Source organism: Podarcis erhardii (genome assembly GCF_964252035.2).
Source record: "Podarcis erhardii genome assembly, chromosome: Z".
Lineage (NCBI taxonomy): Eukaryota > Metazoa > Chordata > Lepidosauria > Squamata > Lacertidae > Podarcis > Podarcis erhardii.
The window spans coordinates 18,119,862-18,143,079 of NC_138504.1; the positions used below are offsets into that span (position 1 = coordinate 18,119,862).

Below are 23,218 nucleotides of genomic sequence, written 5' to 3' on the forward strand. Positions count from 1 at the left end.
ACTTATTTTACATACAACAGTTACTTTTTTTTATCCTGATGTGTAAAGCCATTTACATGCTAAAATTTATACTATTCACCTGAGTCTTGATTGGATCAATTTTTGTATACACTTTCAGATAAATAAAAATTTGGAGTGGAGAGAAATCTATTTTTATTTAAGAGGTGTGTTTGTGCCATTGCAAGCAGTATCCTAGAGGCATTCCTTGTATAAGTGCAAGAGAAGATAGAATGCCTCTTCTCATAGGATGCCTGCCTTCTTATTCATAAAAATTTTAGATTAAAAATCATCAGATGTTGCCAGATCAAGTGTGAGTATCTTTCTGAATGATCTCTAGGAAGCAAACTCTATGGTGCATTTTTTATATTCTAGCCAATGAGTGCAAAGAGTCTGGGAGTCTAGCATATGGCTAGAAAGGGCCACAGGCTGTCCTCCCCGTGCCTTAGCTCCTTTCACCACAACGTTTCTGGCGAGGTACCCGAAAGTTGCCAACTTCTTCCCGTTGCCGGGGCTCCTGTGCACAGCTGCCAGGTGCTGAAGCTTTTCCTAGCCCCCAGGCTCAAGTGACAACGACGGTTTAGAGGCAGGGAGAGATCGAGAGATCATCACCTGTTGGATTTCACCGTCTCCGTATGTTAAAGACACAGGGGACCTCTTCGAACCAGCAGCTAACGCCTGCATTAGTGGCAATGGAGCGCCTCGTTTCCTAATAACGCAAAGGGAGCCCAGCCAGTCTCCCAGTCGAGGCAGCGGAGAACCTCCAGAGTCAGGCAGGGGGCCGATCCCGACGCTGGGGATCGGTCCCTCCTCCTTGCCGGGGTTTTCTCGCTTGCTGCCCACCCCCTTCTCTCTTCCCCATCCTTTTCTCCTCTCCTGGTCCAGCAACAGCGTTTTCGCTTTCACAGCTGCTGCTGCTGCTGTTGCTGTTGCCGCCGCCGCCAACAGCAAGCCTCAGTGATCCGCTGTCTCTCCTCCTCCTCCCCCCCGCCCCCCGCCGATCTATTGGAGATGGGATCGCCTCCCAAACCTTAGCATGCTTCTTCGACACGGGGGGAACCGACACCTCATTTGCTGAGCCAGCCACCGGCAGCTCCATCTCCCCACTGACCACCCCAGAAGAAAAACAAGGTAGGCCTACCACCGATTATTTGCAGAAGGCAATAAAAAATGATCAAGGTTGAGTCAGCCTTACAAATGCACCCCCTCCCCGCGACACACACACACACCATCCCCATAATTGTTCTCTCTTTATCGCGCTGTGTCCTCAGCAATTGAGGAGGGGAGGGGCCTCTCACCTTGGAATTCGCCTCGTCCGTCCCCCGGTCCCCCTCCCCCCGGCGTCCGAAGAACCCTTTCCATTTCCATTTATCCCTCTTTTAAGAATTTCCTCCTAGATGAGCGACAGCTTTACGCTGGTTCTTTCCCTTCCCGATTCTGACACATTCCAGAGGACTAGCCGAATGATTCTGTTAGAGGAAAATGAGACCTGTTCTGTGTTTTGACGACTCCCTTCTTTGTTTTCTGCCCGCAGATGCTGTTGAACAGTATCCATCCCTCTCTCTTCTCCCCCTCTCCTCGCAAATCTCCCAAGAGAGAGAAGCTCTAATAAAAAAAATCATTGTCTTGGTAAGGAGAGGTGGAGGGTTGATGATGGTTCTGGTGGTAGAATGAAGGCCTTAACTTTGCTTAACATCTTGAGATACAAACAAAGAGATTGTGGGAAGTTATGGCAGGCAACACCCTGGATGATCAGTGTTTCCCCACCTCTATGATAACAGATACACATGAGAGCCTCTGGAACCTAACGGTGTGCCTAACAGCTTCTGAGCTTTATGTGGTCATCGGTTACCTACCCAAAGTTGGCAATCAAATAAGAGAAGTTATGGGGAAAGTCAGGAGTGGACCCTTTGACCCAAAGCAGAGGAACATTGCTAATTAAATTAAGGCAAAGAATTAGAGAAAGATAGTCAATGCAAGGTTTAAAGCCCCAGTCATACTTTGCCAGTTAAAACAATGAAATTGGTCTAAGTACTAATAAGTGCGCCCATCAAACTGGCAGATCCCTGTGTTTAACAGTCAAACATGACCATCTGACCTGCATTAATGTTCGGCAATTATGGGGCTTTCAAAGCGTTTGTTGTTCCTTTTTTAATAGCCATTACTCTTGTTCATTGCAATTAAAAAATGGGGGGGGGAAATAATCAGTGGATGTTAAGTTTGTTGTGATTCTGTCATGGATGCTTTAAGCTGAGATTCCTGCACTGCAAGGGGTTGGACTAGATGACTCTTGGGGTCCCTTCAAACTCTACAGTTCTATGACTCTATTATTCCTTTTTAATTCCCTATTATTCCTTTTTAATTCCCTATTATTCCTTTTTAATTCCCCCATAACATGTGCACATGAAGCAGTCATCATTTATTTATTTTTATGCAAAGGGATTTGTGAGTTTGACATACATCCTTACTATTAGGGAAGCATATTTAATTGTTTTGTAACAGTGCATAAAACAGGTAAAACTGACCAGAGATTAGGTGGGGGGGGATGCATAAGAGCTGATAAATGGGGAGGACTCTATCTATTGTTCAAGATGTCAAGAATGGCAGAACTTCAAGCAGGAAATAGAAACTTTTTGACAGAAAGGGTGGGTGGAGTACAACGGATTTTTAAAAAGTGGAAGAGAAGAATTTGTCAGATAAGTCTGGCTGAGAGTTTTAGGAATCTAACAAAACGAGTGCAAGTGTATTGCGCCATAAGCATTTGCCCCACATAGCAGCAAGCCCACTTCATTGGATGGGAAATGTGCTGGACTCAAAGTTCCATCAGCCCAGCCAGCATGACCAATGTTCACGGATGATAGGAGTTGTAGTTAGCAACCCTTGACAGTCACAGCCCCCCCCCCCCCCGCATTATACTTGGCCTGTCTTCTGGCAGCTGAAGATGTTTCTCCTCCCATCCACTGCTACGAATTTTGACCAGATATTGTCCACACCCTTCAAAAGTTACCCTTACCACTAAGGGCTAGAAACTTGTCTGTTCCCAGAATTCTCTGGGGCAGGTCTTCTGCTTTAAATGTATGTGGTGTGAACACTGCCTTGGGTATGCTAGTTAGGCAGGTCAGAGCAAATGACCTCTAAAGGGTTGCAGTTTTGGGAGGTCTTATTTCCATTTGGATTTGCTCTGGGCTGTGGAACTGAAGGTTTATCTGGGGTGAACCCGACTGAAAATCTTGTATTCAAGAGTGAAGTAAGGACAGCTGGGTCATCATGTGACCTCGTGGTTAGAGCCTCCAAACAGTACACAAAGGGAAAACTGGTTCATTTGAACAAGGTTAGTTCCACATGAAGCATTTTCTCTGCAAATAACATTATTAATTTTATGCAGTTATTGCAGAGGAAACCAGATGATATCGCTGCCAAACCATTGCATGTCTGTAGGGGGGCATGGCCCTCCCATCTGTTTTAATATCCAGTTTGCAGTCTCTTTTCTGACATCTGATGGAGGTTTAGTAACAAGTCCAACCTATCCAGGAAAGCCTTGCAAAGCCTTATGGAGGCTTGTCTCTGCTTCTGGCCTAACGATAACAAAAACAATAGTAATATCATTATTGTTATCACTATTGCACTAATTATTTGTTGTTTTAACAAAAAGCAACCCAAAGAAATCTACAAAATAGTAGAAAGATTAATTGTTTTGTTTGTTTTTAAAGTCCATTTGTTGCCCTTGAATAATATATTTTCATGGCATAATTACAAGCCTACTCACCCTTTTCGTACAGTGGCATTGCAGGACAGAGGAGGCTTCACTGGCGCCCCAATGAGAGAATTGAAACTGGCTGTGCCCTTCCTGATAGGTGAAGGGGGCATAAGCCCTCTTCCTATCAGGAACTGGATCCTAGCCTGCACCCTGCTTTGGCAAATGAGGATGCAGGCCAGGATTTGGGCTGTGCCAGGAGTGGAGTCAATGGAACTGAAGGTGGGCTTCCCTCAGTTCCACCCCTTGCCCATTTAAGCAGCCTACACCTGGGGCAGAGCTTGTTTGTTCCTGCTCCGGGTTTTCCTGCACACCCACCCTCAGTTTAAGCCGATAGTCAATGACTTTGTTGTGGCTATGGTGGTCGCCCTCCTTCGAGGGGCTGGGTAGGAATTTGCCTACTGGGCTAATTGGCACTGACCTGATGGTTTTGCCTATCTCACAGCAATCATCAGGACTGGTTGGGCATTGGGGCAATCCTTTGTTTTGGACAGACGGGAGGTTGTAGTCTCTGCCTGCCCCTCCAAATGCTGGGTATCCTGTTAAAGAGATCCAGGGGGAACGGCCATTAAGTCTTAGGAACCCCCTCTTGGATTGACCACACATCAGTTTTGGCGGGCGGGCCGGAAGTATCTAGATTGCCCCATGTCCAAGCCAAACCTCTTTCATCTGTATTCAGTAAAGTTGTGGCCTGTTTTGACCAAAAACCAGTCTCATTGGTCTCTTATTATACAAATGGGGGTATGGAAAGTCCGATGCCTGGTCCTGCAAGACATAATTAGTCTTCCCACACACAATCAGGCCCTTTTAATTAATTGTTTCCTAATGTGGAATGAATTAATATTTAATAAGAAAATGTTTTGATGGTTAGGGCTGTTAGTAGGAAACAGCTAACTAAAAGCTTCTTTAGCTGAGAGCTACCAGGAAATGATTAACTAAAGGGCCAGTAGCTGGGAGAAGTGGAACTACTGCTGAATGGGACTTCTGAGTAAACATATTCTAGGACCTTGCCTATGAGGACAAACCCTGAATGATTTAATTCTGCTTCCATCTGACTGTGGAAGAGAAATCCCTTGGCATCACTAATGGGCCATGAGGGTAGAAGCAACCCAAACTCAATCCCTGCATGAAGAGGGGACTTAGATTTTTTGATGTTCCATTATCTATATATTCTCAACATAAATGCAGTTATAGCAGCGAGATACCCAAGGCAACTCCATAATAAAAGCCCAGAGCAGAAGTATGTCAGATGTCTTCTCTGCCTCCATAATAGACTAGTGGCTCCTTTTATAGCAATAAGCATAGCTTGAACGGTGAGGAACAAAAACCTGAGTTGAAGAGGCATTCAGGTTTTCAAAGCTGTAAGAGCTAGGGTTTTTTGAACAAAGCTCTACATTTCAGGAAAGGAACCCCTGTAACTCCAGAGCTTACTCAATGACAAACCCATGAGTGTGACATTGGGATGGAGTTCTGTACGCAAGTCTCCTAAAATGGTGCAGAACTATTAGGAGAACTTCTAGCAGGTCCCTTACAGGGCTAAGAAAATGCCCTGCTCTTCACTGAGCAAAATCAGGGCACTGTAATTGACAAGGGTTCTTTTTATACATCCATCCATGGGCGGTTGTTCTGCAGCTCTGCACTTGGAGATGACAAGTGCACAGCCTTACAAAAAAAAATAAGCAAAAATGGCAAGAGCATCACTGGATAATGATAGCAGTGGGGAGATAGTTATAGAACCAATGGTGGTGTAGTGGTTAGAGCATTGTTCTCAAAGGGTGTGGTGCACCACACTGGTGCGGCAGGAGAGAATGGCAATTGTAGCTGGAAGATAACGACAATCAAGGAAACATTTAGACATTTCAGTGTAGTATCAAAATATTTATTATTATTAATTAAAAATTGTGGTGTGGCATGAGCAAATTTTTATTCTGAAAGTGTGTCAAGTGTGGAAAAAAGTTTCAGAAGCACTGGGTTAAAGTGTCGGAGTAAGATCTGGGAGACCTGGGTTCAAATCTCCCCCCCCCCCAACACATAGTTCACTTGGTAGCCTGAGGTCTGCCACTATTTCCCAGCCTAAAATACCCCACGGAACGATTTAGAAAGTGATCAGTAAATCAGTTATGATAATACTGGTGTTGATGATAATCCAACATTGCAGATCCTGCATTTAGCAGAGGGTTTGGACCTGATTACATCTGAGTGCCCTTCCAACTCTCTAAAAGCCCATAAGAATCTAAGAAGAGTCTTGCTGGATCAGGTCAGTGGCTCATCCAGAGTCCATGAAGTGATCAAGTAATTCCTGCTCACTCCCTTTTCCATTTCTAGTGTTCCAAAGCAGATATGCCCTCATGAGCGTCTGTTCTAATGCAGCCAATGGTCATGCAGGGATGCTCTTTCACCCTCCCCAGATGTCATGAGTGGCATGCCACAGGCCAATCTCGTCGCAACAGCACCTCCCATGCACAGTCTCAGGTAAGAACTCCCAATATTTATTGGTTCCTGGGCTCTTTAGGGTGGGTCGGGGTGTCTTTGTTTATATGTGATATTTTTTATAAACTGTTTTTGCAAAAGCTTATAACTAAAATAAAAAGTGAAAGAAAAGATACAGTGAAAGAAAACAACAGCTCAACACATTTGAGCAGCTGGGGAAACCCAGTCAGATGGGCGGCATATAAATATATTAATATTATTACTATTATGGGGAGAAGCAGGGGGCTAATGAGGGGGCGTGGCCTGCAGGGAGTACCAAGGGCCAAATAGGGGCATTTGGAGGGCTCAGGTGTTAAATTCCCCACTTTTGTCCTAGCTGTTGTCTCATTGCAGATGGCTCTTCCTCCATGAATTCATCTGATTCCCCTTTTTAAAGCGATCTATTTTAGTAGTCTTCCCTATGTCCTGTGGCAGCAAGTTGGACACATTAATTAAATATTAGTTGTGTGTTGTGGTTCTGGCATGTGAGAAGGGCATTTCCATCCCAAGGAACAAAAACTGTGGGGCTTGTGTGAGAGAGTGATAATGGATAAATGATAAATGAATTAGGGGCAAAGAGAGGTGCACTTTTTACTTTGGCCACACTCATCTTTGGCCCCACCCATTTCCAGCTTTAGCCCCACCCACTTCTGTCTTGTAGCTCCCAGCCACTTTCCACCCAAGGAATGCAGCCCTCAAACAAAAATGTTGTCTGCCCCTGTTTTGCGACCATAGAAACCAGGTGTGGGGAACTTTTAGACCTCTAATGACCAGGGATGATGGCCATAAATCCTGGAAGACCTGCTCCCTGTGAGATAACCAGCCTCATATAACCAAGTCTATTTAATGCATGAAGGTGTTAATACCATAGAATAAGCTGTACCACCAGTCTTAGCTCACCTTGGGAGGTGACATCAAGACTTTGTTCCTCCTCAACCCATGTCTTAGCTGGTTGCTGAAGCTCAGACTGCATGGCTCTTACAAGCCACTCTTGAGTTCCTATCACAATAATTTAGGAACTTTCACCACTGCAATTAAGCCAAGTTTACTGCCTGTTCAACTTTATCTGAATGCTATATGGAAAAGCACATGAATCGGATCTTTGGAGAGTTGTACGTAAATTCTTTTAAACTTACCAAACGTGTGTGTTTTTCTATGTTGGGGGAAGAGGGAAACTTTGGGTGGAACTTAGAAGGACCTATTTTAAAGGTCTAACAGCCTATATTTCCACACTTTAATTTGCAGCATGTTTTGTGATTTCAAATCTCTACTGGGGTTCTGTCACCAAAAAATACTTGCCCAAAACTTGTATCTTGGCATCCAGGAAATTATTTTCTCTATGTTTATTTTTTTTCTTGCAACCAACATTCCCTGCCTTGCTGGCCTTTTCCCACCTGGCCTGGGAGGGTGGGGCCCTGACTCCAGCTGTAAAAACTGAGACTGCTGAACAGACTCTTGGGCTATTTAGAGATTTTTGTTGGGGCTTTTCGTTGTTGTTATCAACATAAAATTTCCGTACCTTCATATTTAGATCTTACGATTTATGTGGAAATTGTTCAGTTATTGTATTTTTATATGTGTTATTTATTGTTTATTTCTATTTAAGTTACATTTGCAATTATTCCAGTTACAGATAGGTAGCCGTGTTGGTCTGCCATAGTCAAAACAAAACAAATTCCTTCCAGTAGCACCTTAAAGACCAACTAAGTCAGTTCTTGGTATGAGCTTTCGTGTGCATGCACACTTAGTTGTACACACTTAGTTGTCGTGTGCATGCACACTTAGTTCTTCAGTGTATCTGAAGAAGTGTGCATGCACACGAAAGCTCATACCAAGAACTGACTTAGTTGGTCTTTAAGGTGCTACTGGACGGAATTTGTTTTGATTTGCAATTATGTTACATATGCAGTTATGCACTATTTTCCATAGTGAAAACTATGCCTTGAGCATGCCTTGAACTATGCCTTGAGCATGCCTTGAACTATGCCTTGAGCATGCCTTGAACTATGCCTTGAGCATGCCTTGAACTATGCCTTGAGCATGCCTTGAACTATGCTTCTGCAATGGCTTCAAGACAAACTTCGGCCCTGCAAACATCTCACTGTAGAAATTTTAAAAGCTGTGAGGTGGGGCGGGGAGAGAGGGAAAGGCAGAGGTGGTGGACAGGCATGCAAGAGTGCAGGAGGTCATCTGGTGGAAAGAAGCAGGGGGCAGAGACAAAGAGAAAGAGGGAGCTTTTTATCATGTGCCCGTAGGTGGGACCAAGCATGGAAACATTAGCTTATGGGGGGAAAGTCTGTGGGAGACCATTAGTGACAGGAACGGAATCCTCTTGGCCAAAACAAAGACATTCTTCCTCTTGCTTTGGTGCTGAAGGGGGTGGTGAATCCCAGGAATTTTCAGTATTCCCTGCGGGGAACCTGGGCTGCTTCCAGACAACCTGTTTATTGAGCATTCTTTGTTATTTGTTTCCACAGAGTTTGCAGGCAGGTTTGACAACAGTCCCCTGTTTACTGAGCATTCGTTCTGATTTGTTTGCGTCAGGGGTTACATGACATGGCATCAAGCAGTCAGAGTTTCTCCAGACGGGTGTCCTCCTCCTCCTCCTCCTCCTCCTCCTCCACCTTGCGAAACATGTATCCTAAAACATGTCATTGACACATTGATAGTGCATTAATGGAGTATTTATACTGGATTATCCATACATCACTCTGCTTCATTAATTGCGCTATGATTGCTTCTCAATGCTACTGGAAGGGCACCCTTACGCTATAGCACAACAGAAGTGGGACAAAAACCAAACAAACCTAGAAGATTTATTCAGCGTTCACTATGATTTGCTTGCAGACAGTTTATGTGAGGGATAGGTTCTGATCAGTTTTTATTGAGTATTTGATTTGTTTGCAGAGTGGTTATATGACACGGGTGGCGGGTGGTCTAAACAACTGAGCCTCTTGGGCTTGCCGATCAGAAGGTCAGTGGTTCAAATCTATGCGATGAGGTGAGCTCCCATTGCTCTGTCCCAGCACCTGCCATCCTAGCAGTTCAAAAGCACACCAGTGGAAGTAGATAAATAGGTATAGCCATGGTGGGAAGGTAAACAGCATTTCCGTGTGCTCTTGTTTCCGTCACGGTGTTCCGTTGCACCAGAAGCAGTTTAGTCATGCTGGCCACATGACCTGGAAAGCTGTCTGTGGACAAACGCTGGCTCCCTTGGCCTGAAAGCAAGATGAGCGCCGCACCCCATAGTTGCCTTTGACCGAACTTAATCGTCCAGGGGTCCTTTAACTTTTTATGGCATTGAGCACTCATCCTGACTTGCTTGCAGGGTACTTATACATCTTCCTGTTAGTCATTTGTTCATGTCACACTTTTCAGTGCATTTCCCCATCACTTTCCAAACCAGAAAATGTCCAGCACTTTCTCTATTTTTGAAAAGTGGATCTCTTGTGCTAGGGCAACAGCTCTTTAATCCACTTAAAACACACACACCTAAAGTTCTGGTAGACACTGGGGGAGGAAGAGGAGTGCAGGGGGAGCGCACCACCCCTGGCAGCGTGATCCCCAGGGTGCCATCACGGTTGCCCCCTTGCCCAGGACCCGTGCCAGCCTCCTCCTGCTTTCTGTCCCCTGGGGCTGGAGCATGAAGCTCCGCCACTGCTGGTAGATGATCAAATTCCTCCTGCAAAATCCTGACAGTCTAGAGCAGGGGTCTGCAACCTTTAAGACAAAAAGAGCCACTTGGACCCGTTTCCGAAGAAAAAAAACCTGGGAGCCGCAAAACCATTGCGACATTTAAAACAAATATATCTCCGGAGCCGCAATCTGACAGCGGGCGGGAAGGTGACGTCGGGACTGTGCGTGACTAATGCACGCACCGCCCCCATGCGACGTCACGGCCAGTACAGCACCCGCCACAGTGGGGAGTGTCGGGGTGCACAATGCGCCTCCTCCCCTCGCTAGTATCCGCCCCGGAGCCGCGGCAAAGGTGTAAAAGAGCCACATGCGGCTCCAGAGCCGTGGGTTGCAGACCCCTGGTCTAGAGGAACCCTTGTGATATGAAAAATTGCAGGATTTCATCAGGAAGCTACAGAACATGCACTGGTTGGAAATGAAGCAATATGTCCTTACAGGAACTGTTGCAGACACGAACAGTTTAGAAAGCGCAACCATCTACAACTGCCCCAATAACATTATGACATCATTAATGCATAATAAAAAGGACATCTTCTCTCCCCTTCCCCTTCCCCTTCCCCCTCCCCACCCCATCCTGATTATCCTACACATTTTCCTGCCAATTCCTTTATTGCAAAAAGGTTAACGATTTGCTGTGGTGGGTTATGTGAAATTATTATGCAAGTGTGAAACAAATCAATGTTGATTGTGAAGCCTGGATTTGCTGGTATGTGATTGAATCCCACCTGGAAATAGGGACAGTCAAGAAGCATGTTTGGTCTGTAAGGAAGACTGACAGCCAGGGAAGGCCTGGTCCCAGCCCTCCACTCTCCAAAGAGGGATCTTTCCTCCCCACCGGTTTCACAGCAGTTCCCATCAGACAACAGACTCCATGGCATTGGTGGCTGGTGTCCATTTGAACTGGTGGGGCAGAAGGCAAGGATACCAACAACGGGTAGAGACAAGAGACAGTGAAACGCAGAACCTACAAGTCTAATTTTGCCCCCCATCCTCCCTACTGAGTTCTACAAGGGTAAGCATTGAGGCCAAGGAGGAAGAATCTGACAGGCATGGCCAACACTGGGTCATTCATATAGCAAGGTGACTATTCTCTTTCGACCCTTTTACTGCAGTTGAGTGTGACTGTCACAAGTCTACTCTGGGAGGGCAGGACGTTGCCTGTGACATTCAGCCTCCCTCTCACGCAGGCAGCTGCTTCCACCCCAGCCAGAGAATCAAGTGGTTTGGAGGGTGTTGGAATTCCATATGGACAAAGCTGCAATTCACAGCCTGAACGGTGGCTGTTGCTGCCACCCCCCTGCAAGATTCCTAGGGGGTCAGCAAAGAGACGGTAGCAAACAACTCCTTCCTGTACCTCCCTCCCTTTCCTGCCTGCTTTCCCCGTTCCCTCCTTTATCTCCCTTTTGGATGGCTTTGGTAGGGGTGGCAGTCGACAACACATGCTCTCCCATGGAGCTACCAAGGAGACCCTCTGGGGATCCTCGCGTCTGCCCAGGTAAGGGAGAGCTGTCTGCAAAGGCAGAGTGCAGGCATGGATCTAAAAATAAAGCAGTTCACATGCATCTGGGCAGAGTGGGAGTGAATTAGCCAGCCTTATATCCCTGCAGTAGAGAGCAGCTGGAGTTTTGATGCTGAGCTGGAGACAACTGATTCCCCCATCCCAGAAGATTTTGTTTCAGGTTCGGGATGTCTAACTCTGTGTCTGTGTGTGGACAGGTGTATTTCACATTTCGGCTCTTGGTGTGTTGTGAACTTCTCTTGCAAGCTTTGCATGCTTGGGCTGTCTTTCGGCTCCACGTGGCAGCAGATTTTGGACCCTGTGGAGTTGTCTTCTGCTGTGACTCTATTGCAAGCTGCTGCTCTAAAAGAACCCCAGATTCCCCTGGGGTTTCCCCTCCTGGACTTAGGGTTTCCAACTTGAAACGTTCTTCCTGGCTGACAGAGCAAGGCTAACCTACTTTAGCACTGTGAGAATCGGCGCATGAAAAGGCACCATCTTCCCAGTGTGAAGGCATCGTGAGATGCAGCAGCTGTGGCATGAATGATTTATAATGCTCATCTTTTTAAGTTTCCTTTGCACTGTTTTTTTTTTTGGGGGGGGGTGTGCATGGGCTCCTGCTGTACTTGTAGTGTGCTCCCTAGCACAGGTGCGTAATTTTGCACTCTTTCAGAATTGATGCTTCCCAGAAAGTTTAACTGGGTATTGCAGATTTGCAAAGTTTTCCAGCTGAAATGAGATTCTGTTTAGCACAGCTCTTTTTTTTTAAGAAGAGCAATCAAAATATTAAAGGGTTTCTTCAGTAAAACCTTTTAAGACTCAAAATATTAAGAATTAGTTTGCCAGATGCGATGCTTAACACTTGAATTTCTTCCATATAATTCCTAAGCCATCCTGTGGATTTATTAAAACAAGGGGACACTGCAATTATGCATGGATTTTTACAAGCAAATCTGTGTTAAAAGAGATTTTCCTGGGGAATTCACCCAGCCGCACACCAGGTTTTTTTTCGTTTCTGCTCTAACAGACCATGGAATATTGCTGCTGAGTAGTCTTTGCCCTCCCCAACAACATTGCTCCCTTAGGGTGCCCTTCTGCTGAGAGCATTATGATGCTTGAGTATGCTATTCCTGGAGCCCTTGGGGTTGATGCCTTCTAATGGAAGGCAGTAAATGCTACATCGCTTTGGAGGACTAATGGCTAATTAGTCAGAGAGAGAAACTATGGCCAGCACAAATATATATATATATTTTTAAATGATATTTATTAAAGTTTTGAATAACACATATAAACACAAAAGACAATAAAAACATAAAGAAACAAACAAACAAATCAAAAACAAGTATAAGTTCAAACCAAAATTTCTAATCCTAATTTCACCGACCTCCTCACACCTCCCCCTTCTGTATTCTAATCTCATTTATCTTATCAGCAAATCCATTCCCACATTTCCCATAGTTTTTATTAATTCTATTCTTTTTCCTTAAATCAATTCCCCTGCAAACCACTAATTTTTAAACCCATATCTTTTTAGCCTTCATTAATTTTGTAATGTTTATTAAGATAGTCTTTAAACTTCTTCCAATCTTCTTCCACTGTCTCTTTGTCCTGATCTCGGATTCTGCCAGTCATCTCTGCCAGTCCCATGTATTCTGTCATTTTCATCTGCCATTCTTCCAGAGTGGGTAGATCTGGTGTCTTCCAGTACTTTGCAATGAGAATCCTTGCTGCTGTAGTAGCATACATAAAAAAAGTTCTGTCCTTCTTTAACACCACATGGCTTACCATACCCAGGAGAAAGGCCTCTGGTTTCTTCAGGAAGGTATATTTAAATACCTTTTTCATTTCATTATATATCGTTTCCCAGAAAGCCTTAATCCTTGGGCATGTCCACCAGAGGTGAAAGAATGTACCTTCATTTTCTTTGCATTTCCAACATTTGTTATCTGGTAAGTGGTAAATTTTTGCAAGCTTGACTGGGGTCATGTACCACCTATAGATCATTTTCATAATATTCTCTCTCAAGGCATTACATGCCGTGAATTTCATGCCAGTGGTCCACAACCTTTCCCAGTCAGCAAACATAATGTTATGACCAATATCTTGAGCCCACTTAATCATAGCTGATTTAACTGTTTCATCCTGTGTATTCCATTTCAACAGCAAGTTATACATTTTTGACAAATTCTTAGTATTGGATTCTAGCAACTCTGTTTCCAGTTTTGATTTTTCCACCTGAAAGCCCAACTTATAGACCTCCAATATTTGATAATAATGAAGCCAGTCTCGCACTTTATCTTTTAGATTCTCAAAACTCTGCAACTTCCACTTATCTATGGCCAGCACAAATAAAGTCACAGTGGTGTTTTTCTTTAGTGAAAATGTCAGCAGCGGGTTGCAAAAAGTGGAAACTTGTGTGTGTGTGTGTGTGTGTGTGTGTGTGTGTGTGTGTGTTGCTTGTTGGATGCCAAGATCCATCTAGACCAGGGCTGGAGAACCTGTAACCCTCAGAATGTTGTTGGACTCCCAGCTTCCATCATCCCTGACCATTGGCAAAGCTGGCTGGACCTGACTGGAGTTGGTAGCCTCACAGCTCCCTGCTTCCAGCAAAACTTGGCCAAGTGCCACTGGGAAGCTCACAAGCAGCTCTTGATGGGGCGAAAAAACCATGTCCCTGAAATCCACGTCTCCATTATCTATCTTTAAGGTATGCAGTCTATATACTTGGAGGCTCCATTTTGTTATGGAAATGAAGAAGACCAAGGCCAAGGGGTCCTTGTTTTCTTCCACAGTCCACGGTGGCCAGCCAACCAGCCAGATGTTTTATTGAGGCCCATCATCAGAATATGAAGGCAACAGCCTGCCCCTATATGGGCTGAACCCTAACCTTCCCCTTGACATGCTAGTTTTCTATGTGCAGGGAAGTGACATATCTAGGTGGTAGAGCACTTTTACATTGCATGCAGAAGGTCCTAGGTCCACTGTCTGGCACCTTACAGATGTTTCGGACTACAGCTTCTATCGTCCCCCAGCCAGCACAGTGTGCTTGAGCCTGTTGTTTCCCTGGATGGAGTGTTATGTATGTGTGTTTATAGAAACTTCTGATTTTTGCATGGCAGGTAATATATAACCTGGTGCACATAGATAAGAGTTTCAATACTCTGCCCACTTTCGCCTCTGGAATCTTCCCCACTAGGGCATGTGACGCTCGGGCTGAAAATGGTTCCCACCTCTGGTGTTAAGTAATCAGGGGGAAGTACACCAATAATAGGAAAGAGGCAGGACCACTAAGATGCAATTCTAATTTAAATAAGTCAGTCTCAAAGCATGTGAGTTTCTCCATCAAGGAAATTTGTTCCGCAGCAGTGAGCTTAACAGATAATGTCACCTGCAATCCAGTTCACCATTTTCTGGGGAGTAACACAGTGGGACTTCTATCTAAGTACAGTGGTACCTCGGGTTACATATGCTTCAGGTTACAGACTCTGCTAACCCAGAAATAGAACCTCGGGTTAAGAACTTTGCTTCAGGATGAGAACAGAAATCGTGCTCCGGCGGCGTGGCAGCAGTGGGAGGCCCCATTAGCTAAAGTGGTGCTTCAGGTTAAGAACAGTTTCAGGTTTAGAACGTACCTCTGGGACGAATTAAAGTACTTAACCCGAGGTACCACTGTAAACATTATTCCACAGTGAGACCTGTACACACCTTCCTGGGAGTAAACTCTGTTGGACTTGGTGGGACTTTCTTGTGAGTTTGCTTTGAACTTTATATGCAAAGTTTATTGGCTTTTAATAAAAGCTCAAAGAAGGAAAAAGATAACCTATTAGCAACACATGTCAGTTCACAATACCATTTTGCAAAACCAGGCATAAGGGCTTGCATGCATAAGACAGTTCCTCTGCAGGTGGTATATTGGAGGGAGGTAGTAGCAATAGTAGCAGCAGCAGCAACAGTAGAAGTATTACTGTTCTTCTATACATTTGGAAAATTGTTTGTCCGGTATGCATTTGGACACCTCTTAAGATAACACATTCAAATTTTGCATGACGGTTCCTGAGATCAAGTAGCAGGTTTTCATCTATGTTTGGGTGCAACTGAATTTCCATACTGCACCTCATGTTTGGTTTCTTAGAATTCCCAATAGCAACAGATCTGAGGCTTCTAGTTATTTAATAAATCTAGTCAATTGATGTCTGCATCCTGCCTATCCTCCAAGGAACTTGGGTGGTGAATGTATGTTTTCTCCTTTTCATCCTAATGACAAATATGCAAGGTAGGTTAAAGTTGAGAAATAGAGACTGGACCAAGGTCACCCTACTGTGTGGCTGAGGAGGGATTTGAAACCAGCCCTCCAGATGTTCCAAGCCATGGTGGGAAGGCTTGTGGTGTTGATTCAGTGGCATAAGAGGCAAACATCATGACAAGACATTGCAGGAGGGTATGATGCAGACTCGAGGAGAGGGACTGGAACCATGGAGAAGAATAGGGATGGGCAAATCTGGCCATTTTGCTTTTTTCTCAATTCTTCATTTTTCCAGTCTTTAGCTCCCCACATTTCTACATCAGCATGACATTTTTTTTAAGTCCCTTTCAACCTAAGAATACACACATTTCTGTTTGCACTTGTGCCTTCAGACACATTTTTCATGTTATTTTCTCTTACTTCTTTTGTACACATAACTTGGCTTGCAGAACTGTATCACAAAGTTTGTAGAAATGCAGATTTCAAAGGATGGCTGCATTCCAGTCCACTTATCATTATTATCATTACATTTATATTCCTCCCAGAGGGCAGTATTGTTTCAGAAAGTGCAATATTCCCATTTTAATGCGAACAGAAATGAATCTCTCCTCCCTCCCTTGCTGGCATCACGAGCAGATGGAAAGATGCTGTAGGGCTTGCATCTCACCCTCGGGCCAGTGTTTCCCCAAGCCTGACCCAGTGATTCCTGGCCTTTAAGCTAACTGCTCAATACCTCCCCCTATAAATACTGCAGATAAATAGTTGGCCAAAATAGCCCACAGCAGGCTATGCATTTATTGGGCATTTACTTTTTACATGAGAAGCTAAGATAGATACAATTACTGGATTATAGCCAGTGGTGTAGCATGGGTGGGTGGCGCTGTGGTCTAAACCACTGAGCCTCTTGGGCTTGTCAATCAGAAGGTTGGCGGTTCAAATCCCTGTGATGGGGTGAACTCCTGTTGCTCTGTCCCAGCTCTTCCCAAATTAGCAGTTTGAAAGCACGCCAGTGCAAGTAGACAAATAGGTATCGCTGCGGTGGGAAGGTAAACGGTGTTTTCATGCACTCTGGTTTCTGTCACAGTGTCCTGTTGCGCCAGAAGCGGTTTAGTCAGACTGGCCACATGACTTGGAAAGCTGTCTGTGGACAAACGCCGGCTCCCTCGGCTTGAAAGCGAGATGAGCACCACAACCCCATAGTTGCCTTTGAATGGACTTAACAGTGCAGGGGTCCTTTACCCTTTTTTAACCTTTTTATGGGTGAGCCATAGGGGCAATTGCCTGGGCGCAAAATTCTTAGGGGCACAACATTCCAAAAAGAAAAAATAAGATAATATTTTTTTAAAAAAATAGCTCACCCTCCCGCTCACACAGAATATCTTCCATTGATCATGAAGGAAGGACTGAGGAGTGAATTTGAGTGATGGCCTGTTGCTAGGGTGCCCTCTGCATGAGCTTTAGAAAGATACCCACTCCTGAACAACAACAACAACCTCCCCGCTCACCACTGTGCTTGACACTCACGGGGTGCCACTGCTGCCACTTGGGTAGGTCATCGAGCTATTGCCCCTTTGTTCCAGCCTATCAGAGGGCGGTGCCAAACATACTTTCCTTGCCCCGGGCTCTGGCAACCCATGCTACCCCACTGATTATAACTTCCTTCTCAGGGACACTAGACAGATGGAAGTAATGAGGAGCCAGAAGCAAAGGGACAGTCTGCCCCCCCCCCAAAAAAAACTAAAATCTGTAATCTAATAAAACTTACTGTTTGGTTAAATTGCTAGGAGAGGCATGCATGTGCAGTCCTGTTGGGTTTGGCTTCATCTCCTTTGCCCATCAGGCTCTACCCCATACCTGTCCAATATGATAAGAGTCTGCCCCTGGAGCAGTTACTGCAACCTCCTACCCCACTAGGCTAAGGTTACCAGATGTCCCTGTTTCCCAGGGACAGTCCCCAGATTTACAAATCAGTCCCCATACAAAATCCATTGAAGTTGAAAAGTGTCCCTGGATTCATTGAAAAAAATCTGGTAACACTAGGCACTACTGGACTCCATGCCTGTTCTAACAAAAGCTACCTCTGAGTTGCCAGTTTCTACTCTGTAAACTCAGGACATCTAACAATCCTAAGCAGAGCCCAAGAATTACCTTTCTGCTTTTATGTGAAGCTTTCCATACTCTTATTATGCTAATTACTTTGTGTTTATCAGTTTTTATTAATCTATGACTATGATCAATTAATCATGTCACTCCAGCTGTACTGAATAACCAGGCTGTGGTTATTCTGCATCAAGAGTAATGCATTATATACAAATTCAGAAACACTTCTGCCTTCAGAGTTGCTTTATATTTTTCAGGGCTGCGCCCAAGACTCCCAATTCATGGGATGAGTACTGGGAACCTATAATCCAAAATCATTACAAACAGCAGCCCCATCATCAATGGGGAGACCCTTGATTCTGTTGCTGCCTTAGTGTATTGATGATTGATGCGTCACTTTGTGTTTTGTTTTGTGTTTTCTTGGTGTGTGTTTTTTCTTCCTGATGTTAAGTTTGATGGTTTATATTTTAATGGTTGAGTCATTCTTGCTTTTATGTTTTTTAAGCCACCTTGAGCACCTCCACAAGAGCTCAAGGACTGCAATTCTCATTGCACATGTCAGGAATTATCCAAGATGCTGCTCCATGCAATGTCGCAGAGGATGCTGGTTGTTCTTTTAATTGCAGATTTATACTGGTTTTTGCAAGGAAGGGCCATAACTCAGTAGAAGGGCATCTGCTTTGTATGCAGAAGGTCACAGGTTCAATCCATGGCATGTACAGATGTAAGGCTGGAAGATACACTCATCTGAAACCCTGGACAGTCACTGCCAGTCAGTTTGGACAATACTGAGCTACATGGATCAGTGAGTCTGATTTGGCATAAGGCAATTTCCTATACTCCCAGGAGATCAAGGTGTTATACTCTGTTCCCAAATAAAGCCCTTAATTCTTCCTCGCAACAACCCCTGTGAAGTGTGTTAAGCCAAGAGACATAGGTGACAACTTCCTGAGACCCTGGGTGCCCGAGTACCCAAAAAAACCCCATTTTGGTGCCACGCTGGGTTTGAATGTGAGTCTCCCAGTCTGGACACTTGCTGACTCAAATCTCAGTTTGTGTGTAGCTTCATCGGCCCACCTTTAAGCACTTATTGACCCTGAGCAACTGTGTGTGTTGTTTGTTCAGGATTTTGTCCTGGACTTGATTTTACTACTGGAAATGTACATATTGTGTTGGCAGCACAATGTCTTTTACCTGGGAGGCCAGATTAGTGGCTTGATTCTATTTAGCTTTCCCACAGAGAAGGAAATTAATCTTAAGTGGTTTATGGGGTGAGGGGCAGAAAGGAAAATGCAATGGAGGGAAAAGATTGAACAGCAAATTGATAACTGCAATCAAAATACTAATAGCAGTAGTACAAATCTAGGAAACTCAAACAGATGGCACCCACAGTTGTCGTTGTTTTAAATAGCAGATATATATATAGCATTAGCTATTTCCAGTCCTTAAAGAGCCAAAACAGCATCACCCCATGTACAGAACATCAGCAGGTTTGGGTTTGTAAGTGCACAAAAAATATTTGGCAAATAAAATCCTAAGAAGGAGATCCACCAAACATCCCAAGTCCAAGAAAAACTGAGAATGCCCAGTGGGCTTGGAAGGCTGACCATTAAGGGTGGGAATGATAACTGGAGGGGGATAGGATTTTGTAGAGTGAATGGAACGCTGAACAAGGAACACTCTACACTGCAGCATTTTGTTGCAGAACTCACTCGGGTGTTACTATTTCTGATGTTCAGGCTTTCCATGTGGCTGTTTGTATAGCTAAAATAGTGGGTGCACATGCAGGCATAAATGCATCCATGCACACAAACACAAACACACAGGCACGCACGCGCACGCGCGCACACACAACATCTCAGCAGGCTTAGACTTGGGGATCACCAAGTTTTACAGAAGTACAAAAAAATGGGAGGAATCCAAGAGTGGAACCTAAAAAACAGCTCAGTGAGAGTTTAGAGTGGTTACAGAATCCTAATGGGTTGCTTGGAATGAGGGGATGGATTGGAGTATCCTGAACAGGAGCAATTCACACTGCAACATTTCGTTGCTGCTTCTATGTGTCACACATTAAATGTTAACTGGTGACCATTTATAAAGAGGTAAAAAGGGACTCTGGCAGGTCTTCACCACCAAAGTCACCAACATCATTTGGATGCTCATGCAACCAATAGCAGATTGGATATGCATGATGACTATTAATTCACTGCTGTAAGTTTTATTTATTATAACACTTTTGGATTTTTGAATCATTGCAAAGAAAAACAACACCAATGTGTTGTTGTACCTGTACATCTCTGCTGTTCCAGTATGCACTGGACACATATCAAAAGAAACAGAATGCTTTTATATGTGCTTGAGACCTTGATCATACCATTTTGCTCAGTCATGAAATACATATTTTGGGTATCAAAAATAATCCATATGTCGGAAAGACATCTAGTTAAGAAAACATATTTTGGAGGTATTTTTAAGGAAACATATGAAGTCTTTTTACAGTTTCATTTGAAGAAGGATGGAAGAGTCATGCCACTTGTGGGAGTGATTCATTATTTTGTATTTGTTATTGCTATCCAGAATCCTTGCTCTCTTAAAATAGAACAAGCGTATCTGTTCTCTTTTTAAATGTCAGAAGTATGCTCCATTTTTTCCTTTGCCTCAGTTTCAGATGCTTCAGTAGTCTTATTCATTTACTTACTTAGTTAAAAGCATTTCTAAAGCCCTCAGTATTTTTTAAAAAATATCTAAGCAGTGTGCACTTTGTACAACAGGAAAACATCCACCGAAACAACAATACAACCCTAATTAACAGGGAGCAGAGTCAACAGCCCACAACCAGATCAGGATGAATGCTCAATAAAGACCAGGTATAAACTAACCTCCGCATAAGCTTCGTGCAAGCAAATCAGGATGAAAACTGATTAAATGGGCTATCTGGAGGGGTCCTATGCAGTGCTTTTTATAGGGGTATGCAGGGGTATAAAGGTAAAGGTAAAGGGACCCCTGACCATTGGGTCCAGTCGTAGCCGACTCTGGGGTTGCAGCGCTCATCTCGCTTTACTGGCCAAGTGAGCTGGCGTACAGCTTCTGGGTCATGTGGCCAGCATGACTAAGTCACTTCTGGCGAACCAGAGCAGCGCACGGAAACACCGTTTACCTTCCCACCGGAGCGGTACCTATTTATCTACTTGCACTTTGACGTGCTTTCGAACTGCTAGGTTGGCAGGAGCGGGGACCGAGCAACAGGAGCTCCCCCCATCATGGGGAGTCGAACTGCTGACCTTCTAATCAGCAAGTCCTAGGCTCTGTGGTTTAACCCACAGCGCCACCCGTGTCCCTGTATGTGGGGGTATGCATACCCCTAAACATTTTGTGAATCTAAGTTTGGCTTCATTGAGGAGCAGTATATCAATATGAGTAGGAAAATGAGAGTACCCCTAAACTTTTTTTTTAGAAGAAAAAAAGCACTGGTCCTGTGTATTGATTAAAATGCCACCAAACAGAAAGTCAACTTCTGAGTTTTCTTAACTCTTCTTCAGGCTGGAAGTTAAACAAAATGGGGGTGGGGGTGGGGAGAGGAAGGAGAAAGTCTGGTCATGATGTCTGAGCTCCAAAGTCCTGCACTATGTAAGTCTTTTAAGATGGCACAGGGCTAGACTCTTATGTGGCTTTTATAATGTAATTGAGTGCAGTGTAACTACTACTACTGTTGTTGTTGTTGTTGTTGTTGTTGTTGTTGTTGTTTGGAAACAGGACCAGGACTCAGAGGAGTGAGTTTTCACCTTTGTCCCTGCCAGTTGAAATGCACCCGCCTGATGCCTCTTGTTCAGAATAAATGGAAAGCTCTCACTGACGACACTGGGAGATAGCACATGTTATGGGCCCCATTCCCATTGCCCAGTTCAGGTGTGGGGAACCTTTTTGACTCTATGGACCAGATCCTTATCTGGCTCCATCCCTGCAGGTCAACAGGATCAGATGTGCATCACCAATCAGATTGGATATCAGATTGGATATCACCAGCCACATGATGCTGTGATATCCTGCCTACCTGCCCAAATCCCTTATACTGTACAGTGGTTCCCAAGCAGGCTTTGGCTCTCCTTCCAATCAGCAGAAGCCTGCTTTCCCTTGCCCCAATACACAGTTAGGGGTACATTTTAATGCTCCTAATATGCTATTGTGTGAGGAGCCAGGTTGCCATGGTTTGTAGGCCAAATTTGAACCCCTGGCGGTTCAAGTTCAACCAGCAAACCAGAGGTTCCCCAACTTTGGCATAGTTGGTTGGAGGAGGGCATTTTACCATTGGAAGTTAAAAAGTGTAGGGAAAATTTTCTGTTAGATTGTGGACTGTCATTGTACTGCTAATGTAGGGATGTTCTCTATCTGTGGTTGCTTAAATTCTTGCAAGGAATGTTGTATTGTGCAGAGCTTGGCCCAATCTAGTAAAGTATTTCTTGCATCCTAAATAAATTTGTATGCTTAGAATCACTTAAGCCCAATAGCTATGCCTTATGTATTAAGAGATCCAGGCTATGCTTTCCTGCCATGAAAAGACTATTGGTATACAGTGGTACCTTGGGTTACAATACGCTTCAGGTTACAGACTCCGCTAACCCAGAAATAGTACCTCGGGTTAAGAACTTTACCTCATGATGAGAACAGAAATCGTGCAGCAGCGGCACAGCGGCAGCAGGAGGCCCCATCAGCTAAAGTGGTGCTTCAGGTTAAGAACAGACCTCCAGAACAAATTAAGTTCTTAACCCGAGGTACCACTGTACAACCAAGATTCTAGTCCATTTAAAAAAAAAAAAAAAAAGTTAGACCTCATAAGACAAGTCAAAAACCATCCTTGTGATGCAGGAGGAGGAACAGAGCAAAAGCAGCAGTTTGTTAGTGACCAGCCCAGCCAAGTTCTGCCCTCTAGTGGTTCCTTATGAGAAAGCCAGCTGTGATTTTATGGCACCACTCATGCCCAAGAGGGAGGTATAAGGAGGCTAGAGAGGGAACTCCAGAGTTTACAGAAATACACACTCAGACAAAAATAAAAAAATTCCTTCCAGTAGCACCTTAGAGACCAACTAAGTTTGTTATTTGTATGAGCTTTTGTGTGCATGCACACTTATTCGGATACACTGAAACAGAAGTCACCAGACCCTTATATATATAGTGAGAGGGTGGGGAGGGGTATTATTCAAAAGGGTGGCGGGAATGGGTGATTGGCAGATTTACCACACCTATCAGCCAATTCTTGGAAGTGTAGTTTGTTACAGGTATTGGGAGTTGTTAAGCAACCCCCTATTCCCCTCAGAAAGCTACATGTTCCTTGAAAAAAGGGATGGATAGTTAAATTACTCTGGGCATTGTAGCTCTGTCAGGGGGATAGGTAGTCACCTAACAAACTCTCAGTACACTTAACAAACTACAGCTCCCGGGATTCTTTGGGGGAAGCTATGACTAT

General features: G+C 44.3%; 1 protein-coding gene across 6 annotated transcripts in view; it reads left to right on the forward strand.

Moving 5' to 3' along the window:
* Positions 1–413: 413 nt before the first annotated feature.
* Positions 414–23,218, forward strand: part of DRP2 (dystrophin related protein 2) — a 61,204-nt gene continuing 38,399 nt past the window's right edge. For 2 of the 6 annotated variants that reach the window (XM_081847942.1, XM_081847944.1), the window contains exons 1-2: positions 414–1,128; positions 6,077–6,223. In XM_081847942.1, the coding sequence (XP_081704068.1) occupies positions 6,116–6,223 (108 nt within the window). In that variant the 5' untranslated portion in view covers positions 414–1,128; positions 6,077–6,115. Of the gene's footprint in view, positions 1,129–6,076; positions 6,224–11,288; positions 11,412–23,218 lie in introns of those variants that run through there. The other 4 variants (XM_081847946.1, XM_081847943.1, XM_081847947.1 and 1 more) reach the window with 4 other exon arrangements.